Source organism: Dipteris shenzhenensis, chromosome 8 (genome assembly GCF_047967505.1).
Source record: "Dipteris shenzhenensis isolate YYH24624 ecotype China chromosome 8, Dip_SZ_1.0, whole genome shotgun sequence".
NCBI classification, from domain to species: domain Eukaryota; kingdom Viridiplantae; phylum Streptophyta; class Polypodiopsida; order Gleicheniales; family Dipteridaceae; genus Dipteris; species Dipteris shenzhenensis.
The window spans coordinates 24730039-24745121 of record NC_141603.1 but is presented as its reverse complement, the minus strand read 5'-3'; the positions used below and the strand labels follow the sequence as shown (position 1 = coordinate 24745121).

General features: G+C 45.2%; 1 protein-coding gene across 1 annotated transcript; it reads right to left on the bottom strand.

The window, feature by feature from the left end:
- Positions 1 to 217: 217 nt before the first annotated feature.
- Positions 218 to 13725, bottom strand: LOC147899319 (P-loop containing nucleoside triphosphate hydrolases superfamily protein). Its single transcript, XM_087378014.1, has 7 exons — positions 13367 to 13725; positions 13097 to 13218; positions 12680 to 12830; positions 12415 to 12525; positions 3957 to 4092; positions 3724 to 3839; positions 218 to 1105 (listed from the first exon to the last, which is right to left on the bottom strand). The coding sequence occupies exons 1-7, from the start codon at positions 13616 to 13618 to the stop codon at positions 905 to 907; spliced, it is 1089 nt and encodes a 362-aa protein (XP_087234140.1). The 5' UTR covers positions 13619 to 13725; the 3' UTR covers positions 218 to 904.
- Positions 13726 to 15083: the final 1358 nt, after the last annotated feature.

Genomic DNA, 15083 nt, shown 5'->3' with positions numbered 1-15083 from the left:
ATTAGAGCACCCAACAATGGATGTAGACCATAGTATAAACATATGCTCTCACATACAAATCCACACATCCACACATACTTGAGCATCCATTTATACAAAGGTCTTCGTACTAAGTTTTTGTCGACACTCCAAAAGTAAACGGCAGACTTAGCCATGACAAAGGCTAGCACTAGAGAAGGCTAGTCAAAAAGTACTCCACATTCTCTTAATTCAAGCTACAACTGCTTGTGAAGACTATACGATTTTATTTCTCTCTGAAACGAGCCTCCAAGCAAGCTTGCTCACCAAATCTTAACCTGAACTGAAAATAGCTTCAACCCTGGGCACACACTGATGCCTAGCAATCTGTAACAACGCTACAAAGGAGTATATTGGCAACAACCTTTGCGTGCTAAAAAGGCAAGGATGTTACATCATTGTCTTTGCTTGTTTAGCAAGATCAAGAATGATATAATAACTCCGAGGTCTGCTGTGTGTGGGTGGATAAATCCCTAGCAATTCCACTGACAATGCAAGAATTGGAAGTGTCCAGTTCCCCAAAGCATGGAGACATTAACCAGTGTCTTTTAAAAAGTAAACTCATACAGACATGAGGAATTTCAACCATTGCAAAAGAAAAGGTGTAGTATCCCCCTTGTGGCTGCATGAAACAACCCTGAGTTCTCTTCAAAATAAATACTTAGCACCATCATAAAAAGTTTTCACCTATATGAATGGAGGCCAAATTGGCCAGGCTGAGCTAATAGCCAAAGCTCTCAGTGAGCGTAACACTATGGTGGGCCACCAATAGCAATGCATATTAGTGGTGGTTTTATCAAATAAATTAATCTGCTAACAATGCCTGCAATGCATAGTCAAATCTAGTACTACAGTGTCTTAAACAATCCCTAGAACTCCAGAGCCATTACACAACAACCTTTTTCCCTTTTCTCCGTCTTTCAAGCTCTTCTTCAACCTCCACCAAATGTTCTCTAAGCTTTCTGGCTTCTGCTTCTAGCTCTTCAATATCAATTCCTTTTAATTCAAAGGTGAGAGTATTTCTTGCTTCCTTGTAGGGAGTCGTCAAGCTTGTTGAGAATAACTTTAAAGCTTCAACCCCCCGAACCTGTAAAGCATTCAGACAAATTATTCTCTCTCTCTCTCTCTCTCTCTCTCTCTCTCTCTCCCCCCATATATATATCATACTGTACTGCACGCCTCTCTCTCTCTCTCTCTCTCTCTCTCTCTCATTTATTTATTTGAAGAAAATCACAAATGGAATGCATGTGTGGAAAAGAAGGCTATGCTAGTAATATACAGAAAGGCCAACAGATGGAGCTGGAAAATGCGAACGTCTTCTCATAGCTTTAATTACAATCTACTTCATACGGTACACAATATATAGACGGCTGGAAAAAGGTGGAGACCATCCAAAGTAGCAGAATGGGTAGTAAAAGTACAGACCTCATGTCAGACTATTTGCCAAGCCCAGTATACAACCATAGGTCCAAAAGGAAAAACAGATTACAAAAGATTTCCTCACAAAGCCATCATGGGATCCCTCATATCCAAATCAGGAACTGATTGGGTGTCTGGGTGGAATGGATGTAAAGGATCTACCTGAAGGACGGGATCCAATATTAGAATCATAGACTCTAGAGACTATGGAAACCCAAAGGAAGAATGCCATTAAAACATGTTTATTTGCACAATGAGAATCCAGCCTCAGGCTTGGACATATACTTGGAAAAACATACCAGATAGGGCATAATTGCAAAGCCCGCTATAAGGCATATAGCAATTGAAGACATCTTCTCCATTGCCCCAAAAATGCACACATAAGGAGACTCTTGACATTAACCTCCCACAAAGGACTACAGATGTGAATTGTGGTTTTCCATGTGTGATAAACTTCTGTTTATGTTTCTCCATTAAAAATACAGCTTTGCATATACTATCACAGGGACGTGAAAAATGATGAAAAGTATCTTTGTGATTCAACCCACGCTTAACCCAAGGTTACCCATGGGGTAAGTGTAGTAATGGTTTGGCTGTGACGGACTGGATAGAGGAACTGCACACTTCCTAGAAGTTCCTAGGGGCAAAGGCTTTAAAGAAGTTGGGCCCAAGGACAACCAACGTTGTCCTTGGTATGGGGGTTAGGACTTATGGCAAGAAAGAAGTTCCATTTGTCATGCATGTGTATGCATGCCCTTCCCCCACCTACCATCTCTCTCCCCTCACCCTCCTGGAGGCTGGCAGGTCAAGCAAAAGCTCCCTGTTACATTTTCGTTGCATTTTGCTGCTGCTCTATGCTTTTTGCTGCTGTTTTGACTCTCTCCCTAGCTCCTACAAGCTCTAGAAGCAGCCCCGGCTGCTGGCGTGCATCCCGAGACAACTATACGGCTGTGACACGACTCCCGAGGCAGATTTTGGTGCTGAAAGCTGGCCGTACGACGGACAAGGGCATGGTTCCCAAGGAGGCTGCTGATGCTGATTGAAGCGAGGATTGAAGGCCAAATCTCAGTGCTGAAGCTCTGGGGCAGATTTGCAAGCTTGAGATCCTCTACAGCTTTCTTGCTCACCCTCCGCTCTCTACCTTCATTTCTCTCTTATCCTGATTGTTGGAAGCCACCTGCAACCTGCGCGGAGCCTGAACAAAGGATAGGTGCGAGGAAGGAGCTCGCCCCTCTGTCACAAACAGCCGGAATTGGTTCCAGGTTCTGCTTTTCATTCTTCTTTCATGCTTTGGAGTTTTTTGCAGTAAATGTGTGTTGTTTGCAGTCCTCTCAGGACTCCTACAGGTTCTAACAAGCACCAAGGCAAGGGTGTTCCTGTGGAAGGCCTAAGGATATTGTGGATGCATGTGAAAGCCTTGAGGCTGCCTTGAGCTCAGTTTGCCAGTGGAATGGATGCCTGAATGCCTCACAGTTGGGTCAGATCAGAAGTGGATGCCTGAGTATGCCTTGCTAGTTGGAATTCTAGTGGTGCACTTGGATTAGATGCCCTGAACACAGGTAGAGGATCTGCAAAGAGGAACAATGCAGGTGTGAGCCCCTATTGTAAAGCATTTTCCCTTCGGAAGCATTAAATAAATACCGTAAGGGGCACCAAGGCATTTGAAGCCAGTGGGTGCACTGTGTACTGTTTTCATTGAGCAGGGGCATTCTAGCCTCACCTTTGTTGTTGTCGAAGTTTGTTTCTAAGTTGTGCTAAGTGGTTGAAGTGACTGAAGCTTGCATTGTGGCTATTTATGAAGTTTATGACTGAGTAGAAGATCACTGCCCTTTTGTTTACTTAAGGCCGGTTTCATATACCCAATCATTTGGACAGATACCGTTGGCTTGTTTAGAAGCATACTAGTGAAGTTTAATGTGGTCTATCTTTGCTTTCCCTATATATGCCACAATAGAGATCCTATGAGCTAGAACGTCAAACCTTTTTACTTTGTTGAAAACTGTATTATGGTTAGCTTTTCAATCCAAGGCCCTTAACACCTAAAATATGAATTCTCTATCAATAAAAGAGCGTTCTATTTTACTTGAAACATCTTAGAAAGCAAGCCTATCCTCAAATATAATCTTAGTCTTGGTGTAAATGCTTGATCTAAGTTCCCAAATGTGTCTACATATCTTATGGTGCCTAATGACCCCTCAATATGTGAAAGGCATGCTCACATGCAGAAACATGAACACTTGAAAACACACAAGAAATCACCCAAAACTACCAAAACAGAAAACATACCTCCTCTGGCAGCAAAGGCAGCTGAGTGATGTGGAAGTCTTCATATAGCTCATAAAATTGGTCAAGATACTTTTGTTGCATCCGCATTCGTGCACGCAACAGCTTGGATTCCATGGCTGTCCAACAAGCCTTACAAGTCAACTACCCTTTTTTTCGAAATGTTCCACAAGGTAATTGTTGTCCAAAACAGCAATAGTAAAAAGCAAGAGAAAAGGATCTCGAGATTTTTTTACCTTCTTCAAAAAGAACTTGATTTATAATTATATTGTGTGTATCAATCTCAAATCTTGCAAGTTCTTGAACTAATCTCTCTGTCTCATACAGAGAAAGAAATTCTGGAATGCATACACAAATGAAGGTGGTCAAGTCCTGCACACATATAGCAAGTAAAGGACATTCTCAGTCTTAAATGGTAGGAAGAAAACCCTACACGTCTCTCTCTCTCTCTCTCTCTCTCTCTCTCTCTCTCAAAAAGGGACACAGATACAAGTTTCTCTCAGTGAAAAGGCAGCAAGGTCAAGATTCTCCAACAAACAAATAAGCTGAAGGGCACAAAGATATGGATGTCTAAGAAACTCACTCCTTTTCAGCTCAAGCAAAGATCTATTGAACTCACCAAAGTGAAAGAAGCCAGGAAAGCAGGAAAATGGGCAGTCTACCGGGAAGGACAAGCATTGATTAAAGAATTCAAGTCTAAGCCCAAAGACTCTCAGTCTAATGAAGGCCACACTATGATAGCATTAGAAGTATGCTCTATAATAATTGTAAGTTGCCTTATGCACTCTCCAGGAGATGCCTTGTGCACTCCCTCTCTCCTCGGAGATGAAGTAGCTTTTTCCCTTTTGATGCATACTTTGTCTCATTGGTCTGTGAGGCCTTCTGCAGACGTTAATAAATCTCTCTCTCTCTCTCTCTCTCTCTCTCTCTCTCTCTCTCTCTCTCTCTCTCCACACCGAAGAGCCACCACGGTGCCGGGTTTCGGCTTCTGCGTCTCAGGGTTCAGTTTTCAGTTGTTTCGAGTTTTGTTTTGAGCTCTTGAGCTTAGCATAGCACTCACTCTCTCATGTGCCTTTTTCTCTCTATTTGTTCCATACCCTCAATGATGATCTCACGCTCCTACAGCAAAAGCATCAAAGGGAGAGGAGGGCCCGAGTAATGGCAGCTAGACAAGAGGGGAAGTGGGCTTCATACAAAGATAGCAAAGTAATAATCTGGGCAAAAGCAGAAAGAGAGAGGGATGCAAATAGCACATGACCGTGTCGGCCCCATGAGACGAGGGTATTGAACAGATTGAGTGTGGATGTATGGAATTGCGGTTTCTCAAAGACCTACAATGATAGAGATGTCATCTTCTAAACTAAGACATGTGAGAGTACAAAGAGAGGACTACCAATGGTGACAGGATACACCTGGAAGTCGACTCGCAAAAAGGAGATGAGGAGACACAATGGATACGAGGAACTAGAGATGTAGCTGTTCTTTTAAGATCCTACTTGAAACCGCTCATATCTATGATGTGGATGGATGAGCACGCATGGCACACATCGGTACGAGTTCAGTCACTTCATGCACGGCCGATTTTCATTGCTGGTGCTACCTTCCCCTGGATACATCATCCTATGCACGTGAGGTCACCACAGAAGGTCATAGCCCATACGAGACGATATATGATAATATCACCGAGTTCTCCAGGCAAGAAGAGATCCTCCTTATAGTGACTTCAATGCACGTACGGGGGAGAGATAGGTGGGTCTACTAGATTCTTGAATCAAACCACCTCAAGGTACAAGAGATAGATCCAACAAAGCTTGGGACAGTGAAGCACTCAAATTACACACCACATGTGACAGAGTATGAGCGACACTAAAGATGGAAGTAGTACATGACTTGATCATATATAACGCTCTTCAAAGATGGTTGTCATCCAAAGGGCTCACTTGTTTCCCACATGGAGGGGGGGCAAGTACAGTGGACTACTTGATGGGTTCCCCATCCTTTGTGTCGCCAGTACATGAATTTACCGTCCCTCCTTCCCCCTCTCAATGCTCAACACTCCTATATGACATTAAACGTCTCAACTACCATGCCAACCGTAGGACAAGATCCTCTTGCCCCCACCGATGTCTAGATACACTTTGGCCATGCCCTTGATGCAATCTATATGAGCCACTTGTCTCATGAGCTATAAACGTCCCTTGGAGATGATACAAACCTCGACCATGCCTCAGACACTAGTTCAAGATGCTGCCGCAAGATCATTCCCCATGACTCGATCTACATCAAACCCCCCAATTGGAAAGATGTCCCCAAATCCATGGTGCAGCGAGATGAGATCTCACTCATCCATGAGCAAGATCTGGGGAACCTGACGATGCTCGAGGCGTAGCGGATCTCACATCACCTGACACATAGTAAGAGGTAGGCTTTCCTCTCACATAGGATGGATGAGGTGATCCGATCTTTTGGAGGAGGGGACTCTAGTATTGCATGCAGAAGTCTCTTTGAGGAGCAGCCTCCTATCCCCATCACGGATCCGAGTGTCTAGAACACATACACGACAACGCTCTATGACATCCCGATCCATGCACCACCTAATATGTCCTCCTTGCCTAGGCCCACCACATCCATCTTGTTCATCGCACAGAATGTGCAAGCTGCATTGCACATCAACTCCACAACTTGGGAGCACGAGACCATGAGGGGTTGCGGATTGAGCATTTTGCACATGGACAAGAGGTCTTGTAGCACAGACGTTCAACCAGGCTATATGCCACAGCTTCCCCCTTGCTTGGAGTACCACCACCATCGTGCCAATATACAAAGCAAGGGATCCCATGAACATTGAAAACTACTGCACTCTCATGATTGGTCACACATTTGCAAAGATTTACGGATCGGTACTAGAGAGGGAGATCAGCACCTACACAGAGACACACAAACAACAGGGTTTGGGACAAGCCAAGTTCCGAAGGAAGCATTATACTCTTGATCACATCTTCACTCTATAGGCCGTCATCAAGAAAGCGAGACCGAGATCCTAGAAAGTCTACACATACTTTAAAGACTTTCGAGAGGCCTTTGAAATAGTCCCACGATCTTGCATGAATAGGAGACTTCAAGAGATGCAAATCCCAAGAGACATGATTTGGGGGGTGATAAGTCTATATGAGTCAGGGAAAGTACATGCTCCTAGAGGCCTGTAAAATTGGATTGAGAGCACGATCAAAGTGAAGCAAGGACACTTCATTGATCACCTAGGAGGTGAGGGATCACTGCTTGCTAATTTCATAATAAAGATATTGTTGTACGCATATGACACTCCTCATATCCTCTTCGTCGACAGCAAGCCGACAAAGAAATCTAGAGGCTTAGAGGTTTTTGTTAGAAATTACCCAACAGAGGGTACGCACATCGGAAGATTGATAGTAATGCCCAAGAGCTCACACAGTGTGATGTGGGGTGTGGAATCACAAACTTCTTATACCTAGATGAATCCAGGAACATTCCCAAACTCATCCTCTAAAAACACAACATAGTGCAGTTTCAATCTCATGATAGTCACTCACAAGGTTGAAAACCATAAACTCCATCATGCATAGCAGGGACTAGCTACTATGACATCCCCACTGACGTCATCAGCGCCCAACAGTGGGTGTAGACCATAGTATAAAAATATGCTCTCACACATACAAATCCACACACCCACACATACTTGAGCATCCATTTATACAAAGTCTTCGTACTGAGTTTCTGTCGGCACTCCGGATGTGAAGGGCAGACTCAGCCATGATGAAGGCTAGCACTAAAGGTGTGGAATCACAAACTTCTTAACTTATGTGCATAGATGTGCAAGCCAGTAAATAGACAATGCTCACAAAAAAATATAGACACAACTCTTTATATTTCCGTCCATCCACAAAGTAGGACAGGATACAATACCAAAAGGTTCACCTACTAAATGTCAAGCACTCCTAGATCTCTGAGCCCGCGTGCTCCACCTCGAGCATATGTAGACTCTCTGTCTAGATCCCTTCCACCTTGCTGTCCAAAAGCCAGCCTAGGTGGGCAGCACCTCTCTAGCTCAGTCTGCAGCTTCTCCTAGGTCACCTTGTCCTCCTGAATGTAGGCCTAAGGCTCCCCCTTTGCTGCTCCTGTCTGCTGTCCTGAGGGCTGCTCCAAGGAATGATCACAACACCTTGCTGCCCTAGAAGACAGCCAAGGTCCAGCCTCTAGAGCTCAGTCTGCAGCACACCTTCCACTCTCCTTCACCCCCAGTGTGAGGCCCAAGGAAGTGTCTTCTGGCTGCTCCTGTCTGCTCCTTTCCTGCTGGATAGTTGGATGAATTATGAGGCCCAGGGCCTCTGCTTTTATAAGCCCAAAGGCCTGCCCCAAAAACCGACCAGCAGCCTCGACCCAAACAGGCCGACCAGGCTGCTGCAAAACCGCCCTAAAAGGGCTCTCATAACCAGGGCCCCTGGCCCACACAACTAGGGCTTTTGGCCCTCACTTCAAGGGCTTATATATGCAGGGTCCAACCCCCTTCTGCCCTGCCATTTTCTAGGCATGGTAGGCTGGCTGGAACCAGCCCTACCAGCCCTATACCTGGCCAACCAGGCTGCTGGTAACCCCCGCCATGTTGCGCCTCTGCCAGGCCCTTATCCAGCGCCGTACAGTTTCGTACACCTTGATGATGTCATCGCGCCCTTCATAGGGCCCTGCTGCAGTCCGTACGCCTGCTTTGCAATTCCGTCTTGCCAAGTCAGATCCAGGGCTTCATGCCCCCGCCAGCTCTCCTGCACAAGGTCTCTTGTGCTGTCCACATGACAGCTCATGTGCTGCCCATGAGGCAGCCCCATTATCTCCAGGTCTACCTCCCCCATGCTTTCCTCATATGGGGGCTTACAGATGGGGAGGTGACCATTCCAACAGTTTTTTGCAAGGAGAGACTCTTGGTAGTCAACCTTGAGAAGACCAAGGTCATGATTTTCAACACCTCATAGGCACCAAGGGGAGCCAATGGAGATCACACTTATCTGAGACAGCCTTTATGAGACCAGTTTTCACGATGACTCATGCAACCAAGGCACGACTTACACACGAGGTTCGAGAGCACACTTTCAGGACTCCCCTATGAAGGGGATGGCTGCTCAATACACGAGTGAGGCCCATAGCCATGTATATAGCCTTCAGCGAGACTCGGGAGTGATCTTTCGGCGACTGATTGGCGGAGATTTAAGAGGTTACAAGTGATTCTGGGATCCAAGATGATACCGAGTAAGCCCTCAACCCCTCATCAAATAGTACAGCCACACTTTGCCATGACACCACTTCCATCGTTCAAACAGTGATATATCTTCACCAGGTTTGGCTTTGCCTAGTTGGAGACTACCAAGGTTGGCACTAGAGTCATCCAAACTTTGCCATGACACCACTTCCATCTTTCAGACAGTGATATATCTTCACCAGGTTTGGCTTTGCCTAGTTGGAGACTACCAAGTTTGGCACTAGAGTCATCCAGACAACTAGCAAAGAGGGGTTAGCACCATAGTTGCATCCGTACGCGTACGAATGGTTTTTTCGTACGCCATCCATACGTACGGCCTTCCGTAAGGTTTTTTTTTTTTTTTTTTTTGGGGGGGGGGGTTTGTTTGTTGTTGTTTGGTTGGTTTGTTGGGTGTGGTTTGGTTTTTTTGTTGTGTGTGTGTGTGTTGGGGGGGGGGGGGGGGGCGGGGGCGGGGGGGGAGGGGGGTGGGTTTTGTTTTGTTTGTGGGAGGGGATCAATTTTGTGCCTGGCCAAAACCTTGAAAAACGCATTTTTTAGTACTATTCTAATCCGTACACTGCTAATCCGTACTCCGTACACTGGCCAAAACCTTGAAAAACGCATTTTTTAGTACTATTCTAATCCGTACACTGCTAATCCGTACTCCGTACACTGTTGGCCAACTTTCGTTGTGGTTGGCCTCAAGAATGGTCTCAAGGAGGAGGAGGAGGAGGATGGCATTGATGCAGATGATGATGAATATAAGGATGAGCAAGAGAATGAGGATGAGGATGAGGATGAGGATGCAGGCTGCAGCTTGAGGCTTGAGCTTCATCGGTTGTGAATCATGATGCATTTCAATTTTCAGCTTTATTTCCGGGCTGTGGCAACCTTTTCTTCTATGATGTTTTGCCTTTGATGTTTTGGTGTAGTACCTACTTCCAAGTTTCTACTACCTACTACCTTTGATCATGATGTTTGGTGTAGTATTGATCTATCATTGACACTATGTATCGGAATCCAAATTCCAGATGACTCTGGTCTATGGAGGGCCGATGCTGGACTCTTTGAACTTTCATAAATCATGACTTTAATAGTAATACAAGTTTGAAGTCTGAAGTTTCAATTTGAAAGTTTGTAGCTCTATGTCAATGTAATGTGTACAATGTATATTTTTCTAAATGTTTTTGAGTAAAATTAGGGTCACATATGTTTCAGCCCTAGGGACTGAACCATACTCCAATCATACTTCCATACTCGTATGACGTATGCGTATGGTAACATATGGAAAAAACTATGGTTAACACGGCTTGGTACACAAGTATACCCAGAATATTGAGATGGAACGAGACCCCCCTTCTAGTATAGCCATCCCCCCTAATCCCACGAGATGAGATTAACTGTAGCATACACTTGAATCTACTCCACCTCTACACATCACAGAGACAAAGGATCACTTCCTATGCACTTGCCCAGTTTATTCTATTCTCTCTTTCAAGAGGGGCACAGTTTTGGGCCACTCTCTAGCTGATCCACTTTCATGACCAGGTTTGTGTTGGTCTCTTCTCATCGAGATGCGGTGACACAGAGAGATCCTACTGAGACAGATCAGACAACAAGAGGTGACAGTGCCATAGGAGATAGAGATAGATCGAGCAGTCACATGTCTGACTTCTATGCATTTGAGTCAGCCCCAAGACATAGTGGAGTGGAGGAGGAAGGAGCTAGCTGGTACGAGGATTGAGTAGATCAACGGTAAGAGATGACACATGGTTGTGGAGCCAGAGACACAAAGGCCACACACGATGCAAAGGTTGACGAAAGCATGCACAATGGAGGTCCATCCCAAGAGCCGAGGTGTCACTCTCGATATGGCTCACCAGATACAGAGACCACGCCCCTCACCGCAGCGAGAGACGACCCGATAGAGGGAGATACGTGGTATCTTCACATCCCACAAGAGAGCTGCTACATGACACTCGATCACCTCCTGTCATCTCAGGATTTCTGAGTTTTTGTGTTTTGAGCACTAGTCTTGCGTTTTTAGTTTCTTAGTATAGCACTATGAAAGGGCCCTAGCGAGCCCTTTGCCTCAGCCCATAGTGGCTTGTAAGAGGCACTTTTTCTGATTGTACCTTGTTTCATAGGCCCGTGAGGCCTCACGAGGATGTTAATACATCTCTCTCTCTCTCTCTCTCTCTCTCTCTCTCTCTCTCTCTCCGGTGGTATTACTGTTTCGCTATCATTCACTTACAACATTGAGGTCTGTCCAAGAAATCATGATTTCTGTCCTCTCCTGCGCAAATCTGTCCCGGCTCTGTCACTGCTATACGTGAAGGGCTCTCTTGCTCCAGACCAGCCCACAGGCCCCAAGGACTATTCCAGAGGTAGCGCTGTCTGTGCCAGGACTGTACGAGGGTAGAGAACCGCTCAAACAGCACCTATCTGCCCCCCGAGCTGCTTGCAGGCTTGCTAATGCTCCCAATCTGTCGTGATTGCAGATGGAGGGCCAACCCTCCTATTCATGAACATATTCAACTGTTTGAAGACCCTCAAACCCCATGGAAGTGCCACGGGATCTCCCATAGCTGCCCTAGGCTGTCGAATCTGGGCCCCGGGCTGTTGGATTTGTGCCAGAGGCTACTGGACCAGTGCCCTCAACTCCAGGGCCCAATAACCCACTGGAACCTTCAAGAAACCATAGTTAGGATAAGACTAGTAAAGAGCAGCAGCTGGTAGACCAAAACGTGTTTGACAAAGTACATGAAGTTGCTTTTTTACGATTTCCAGATAGAATGCACACAAAACTGCCCTTTTAGGCATTGAACTCGGGCAAGTGGCTTCAAGGGCATGCCTAAACAAAAATTTGATTTAGCCTTATGATAGTTACCATGCCAAAAAGCATGAAGTCCACCATGCATAGCAGGGCCTAGCTACTATGACATCCCCACTGAATCCATGACCACCTACAGTGGGTATAAGTCAGCATGTAAGCTTATGGTTTCATGCATGCACACACTCACGTGCTCAAATTAAGTCAAGACTCAACCTGCACATATCACAAGTTCCAGAACGAGCTGCACATCTGCACAAACCTCACATCTGCCATACAATGCCCACTTCCTACCTAAGCCAAATCTCTACCTACTTTTCTCAAACGTGTGCATAGATAGCCAGATCAGCATCCAGGCTCGTAAGCTCATAGTTTCGTGCATGCGCACACCCACATGTACATGATCAAGCAGTTATGCAGGCTTCTCATGCTGAGTTCCTGCTAAAGACCAGACGAAGGCAGACACGGTATTAAGGAAGGTTAGAACAAATGAACGGCGCTCTTGTGCAAGGATATGGAGAATGGTTTGATAAACCTGTTCCTTTTACTTCGGTTCAATTATTGTCCCAAAAGCCTGCAACAATAAATTACTCACAGGATCACGGAACTGTCTGTTCACTTGCTCAATCACATCTCGCATGCCTTCTAGCTTGCCCATGATGGCATCTTCACCAAATTCTTCCTCGGCCCCAAACATGCGAGCAACCTGGACACAAGCAGTTCCGTCTGCATCAGCTGAACAGGAGCAGGCATCATGCAACGTAGGCTCCCCAGTGAAGCTCTTACACCATTCCTATATCTCTTGCCCTTTCTTGCAAGCTCAGCCGAAATGCACATAGGTCTTGTCAAAGACATCTTACTTGACTGATCAAGCCGCCAAATCTGTTCTTCAAAGTCATCATCTTACCAAGCCCTTTCTCCAAAGTGGAAGGAAATTGCAACAAGCGTAAAGTGTGGCCAGTTGGAGCCGTGTCAAACACAACAACTGAATAGTCCATCGTCTGCACCAACCTACAATATCGCATAACACATAGATTAAGGCACTATAGTTCTCATAACGGGGTTTCATTAATCCAAAATATAGAAACTGTTTCATTCAAAAGCTGCTTATAAATATGCAAACATGTAAGGAAGGAGTCATCAGAACCGATTCATTCGTTTGGATTTCTGTTTTAAAAAAGGTCCACTGTCAACAAACTTCAATTGGTAGAAAATAAAACTTTGGAGCACATCCGAAGAATAGAAACAAGATCTTAGATATATAAGCTGAAACATACTTGAGCATCTCTGCGAAGCTCATGGCTTCATCAATGCCTGGAATCGCGTTGGCCAGTTCAGACACAAAACCACCAGCTTCAGCATTTTCAAACTCTTCGCTTTCCACATTGGGATCGACTTCCTGCCACCAAAGACGCCGTAAAAGCAGTTAAGCATCCCCTGCGTGAAACGAATCCCCAGGTTTGCGATTTATGAGCGCAGACATCAAACAACAGGCGATTTCAAGACACAAAATCATACCCAGTCGGAAGAGAAGCTGAGGAGCGAACCATGGCAAAGAGATTGGAGAAGCCCTGGACCAAGGTGGGAGACTTGGTAAATTTCTGCTGGAAAGCATCGCTGAGGTTGTGGGCAGGGTCTGTGGAAATGATAAGGACCGAGGGACGGACTTGCGAGAGCTGGATCGCCAACATGGAGCTACAGGTGGTTTTGCCAACACCGCCCTTGCCTCCAACGAAGACCCATTTGAGCTGTTCTTGCTCCAAGACGTTGCTGATGCTGGGATGCGGCTGAGGATCCATGTCGTGCTTGGAAAACCGGTCAAGATCCAAGGTCCTTGCTTCTTCTCGGAGAAGAAGGCAACACAAGAGATGGCTAGAAATGAAGTGTTTTTGTGTGTGTGTGGGGGTGCGTGCGGGGGGGGGTTGAGAGGGAGAGCGAGAGAAGAGATGCGTACTTCATTACTTTAAGTATTATGCATAAATGCAAGGCATCGTAAAGCAAATAATTACTAACTTGAAATTGAAACTGAATCCTACTATTTTATCAATTGGTTAAGGAAAAGAGAGAGTAAAATATTGGATACGAGACCCGACCCAGGGTCCGTTAGGACCCGATCCTCCTTGCAAATGTCAGGAAGCTGAAGTCCAACAAATACATGAATAAGGCCATACAATAATTGATCTTCGTTGCAGTTTTTACAATAGTCACATGGACTACAACCATATGAATAAAGGTGTAGTCATCCTTCAATCTTGCATCCATCTTGGATTTCCTTGCTCCCTCGCATCGATAACATGCATTAAACGAGAGGAATGTTCTAAGAATTCAGATTGAAAACAATTTTTTTAATGGACTAGTAATTGAAAATATTTATATTATAATATATAATATAATTATTATAACCACACATAGTGTGGAAAGGGAGGCGGCGTGTTTCCTTCCCCAAAGAGTTATAATCTGAGGGAATGGGCCCTTCCTTGCGTGTCGAGATAATGCCGAGAATATAAACATCGAGAATATTAGCGTCGAGGATCAGTCTCGCGAATGGATAAGAAACTGACATATTACCTGAATGTCAATAGTCGTAATCGTAATCAAACATCGAAAGACAATATCCAAAAAACTTACCAATGTGACCTTGAGAGGATCTGCGTGTGTCCTTGAGCGGGATGAGTCCAACATTCTCATATCGTTTAGTAAACTCTGGACAGCACAAAAATACAACTATCATTAGAGAAAGTCCGAAGTAGAGCACATAACATTCTCACTCTCCACTTAGCTAGCATTACGTGCCTCTCCAACCTCGAGGAAATGGGAGCTGCTTGCTTGTAGCATAGACCCAAGGCACAGGGACCACCAAGGCGGCGACCTTCCTACTCCACCTGTTGTCATAGCACTAGCAGTGGGATCTACAGCTACACAAATAGTTTTCGCACCTATAGTAGATCCTGCCATTGCTCGAGCTCAGGCAGAATGGGATAAGAAAGACAAGTACGCCTATCATCGAATCAAGCTGAATGTGCAAGATATGCTAGGACAACTCAACACAGTCAAGACATAAAAGAAAGCATGGGATATGTTCACAGGTCATGCTTATGTACTCCGAATAAAAGACTACAACAATCAACTAGAAGAGACTATGAATCCCGTAGAAATGGTTCAAGTAATCTTGAATGGACTAGGAGAGGGATACGAGAATCTAGTTGAGAGTATTGCCATCCAACGGTAAATTCCAACACTGGAAGAGCTCTAGTCAGTCCTACT